Source organism: Otolemur garnettii, unplaced genomic scaffold, assembly GCF_000181295.1.
Source record: "Otolemur garnettii isolate 467f Iridium unplaced genomic scaffold, OtoGar3 scaffold00019, whole genome shotgun sequence".
In the NCBI taxonomy this organism is placed as follows: domain Eukaryota; kingdom Metazoa; phylum Chordata; class Mammalia; order Primates; family Galagidae; genus Otolemur; species Otolemur garnettii.
Genome location: NW_003852414.1, coordinates 24,696,285 through 24,698,236, shown reverse-complemented (window position 1 = coordinate 24,698,236; position 1,952 = coordinate 24,696,285). Strand labels below are relative to the sequence as shown.

At 56.7% G+C, this 1,952-nt stretch overlaps 1 protein-coding gene across 1 annotated transcript; it reads left to right on the top strand.

Annotated features, from left to right (window-relative positions):
• Positions 1-976: 976 nt before the first annotated feature.
• UCN3 (urocortin 3) lies at positions 977-1,588 on the top strand. The gene has a single exon (XM_003786837.2). It carries the CDS (start codon positions 977-979, stop codon positions 1,466-1,468), a length of 492 nt encoding a protein of 163 aa, XP_003786885.1. The 3' UTR covers positions 1,469-1,588.
• Positions 1,589-1,952: the final 364 nt, after the last annotated feature.

Here is a 1,952-nt window from a genome sequence, read left to right as displayed (position 1 = left end):
TTCAGAAGTAGAGAAGGAAAGAAAGCAAGACGAAGAGATTCTCAAACTTGAGCCCCCTGTCACAGAGGAAAGTACCCGGAGCAGGAGGGACAGACAGCAGGTCCGTGAAAAGAACGGGGAACAATGGAAAGGAGATACAGTCTCCTCACCGGCTTCCCACCAGGTTAACCCTGTCTGAACTGGGTTTTGTTTTTCTAAATCCTTCCAGAGTTAACAAGCCATTCAAAATTGCTCCAAAGCTTTAGGACGCCTTCAGGATACAAGGCAGCTAATCCCACAATTCCTGCACTATTTGTGCAGAAGCAGCTGACCAGATTCCCAGTGAATGATCAAGCTGGAGGTCTGGCTATTGAATGCAAGATTTAAAGAAAGAAAAGCCTGATTTCCGCAGAGACAGTTGATCAACCCCTGCAACCCTGGCCCACAACCCTCAGCACCCCCAGAAGCAGAGCTACGGTTCTTGTGTTCTGGCTCCTGGGACCCTGCGAGGTCCCAGCCCCACCCGGACCTACTAACTAGGGAACTGTCAGGATGGGGTCTGTCTTTGTGGGTGTGTGTATGAATGTACGCACGTGTGTGTGTCTGTGTGTGTGTCTGCGTGTGTGTACTTCTGACAAGGCTATGTGCACACCAACTAAACCAATGTGGGCCAGCCAGCCTTTATTAAGTGTGTGATTAGACCAGGCACTTACAGCAACATTTTTAATTAAATCCTTCAGTTTATGAGGTTGTTATCATTACCCCATTGATCAGCTGAGGATATTGAAATTCACAGAGGTTAAGTGACCTGACCAAGGTCCACAGGCAAATAAGGGTGAGGAATAAATTCCACCCGTGTCTGGCTCTGAAGTCTGAGCCGTTCCCTCCATGCGCTGCTACACCCGCAGACCCGGCTGGCGCCCACATTCCGACACTTTGCGGAGAGGCCCATGCACCGCCTTGTCACACACATCCGTCTTCTCTGCTGCAGGCGGAGATGCTGGTGCCCGTGCGGCTGCTGCTGCTGCTGCTGCTGCTGCTCGGGGGCCCCAGGACAGGCCTCCCCCACAGACCCCACAAAGCCGAGCCCGTCCTCGTCCTCAGCAGCCTCAACAGCGCCCTGTCTGAGGCCACGAAGAGTCACCTGGAGGGCACAGACCGGCTGGCCAAGAGGAGCTCCCACTACCTGCCCCTCCAGGACCCCCCCTCAGGCGAGGAGGAGGCAAACAAGGAGAAAAGGACTTTCTCTGTGTCTGGGGGCGGGGGCAGCGCCGGGAGCCCCCGGCACAAATCCCTGTCTCAGGCACAGCGGAGAGGGAGGCTACGCCCAGACAAGGCCAAGGGTGAGCAACGCACCAAGTTCACGCTGTCTCTCGACGTCCCTACCAACATCATGAACATCCTCTTCAACATTGCCAAGGCCAAGAACCTGCGGGCCAAGGCGGCTGCCAACGCCCACCTGATGGCACAGATTGGGCGAAAGAAGTAGAGGAGGAGGCCGGGTCACAGGGACAGGTGTCGGGGGGTCACGGGGACAGGTGTCGGGGAGGGTCACGGGGACAGGTGTCGGGGGGCGAGGTGCACCGTCAGCTGGCAAGCATTTGTGGGATCAGTTGATGTCACAGGCTGCCTCACCACTGAGCCCCTTGACCCCTCCCTGTCCCTACCCCAGCCCCAGCCCCCTTGTCCTCTGTCCACACACAGAGAAGAGCAGTATTGTCCACTTGCCCAGACCCCAGCCAGGAGCTGGTTTTACACCTTCCTCCTCCCTGGGCTCCCCCTGTGACCTCACCCCCAGGACAGCCCTGAACACCACCTCTCAGGCAGAGCCCAGAGACACACCATTCTCCACCTGGCCCCCCAGCCCCTTCCCTGCCCCCTCATCCTATTAAAACCAGCAGCTTCTTGAACTCCTGTCTTGTCTCTGCTTCTTGCCCCCATAAGCCACCTTCACACCCTAAGGCTGGAACAGA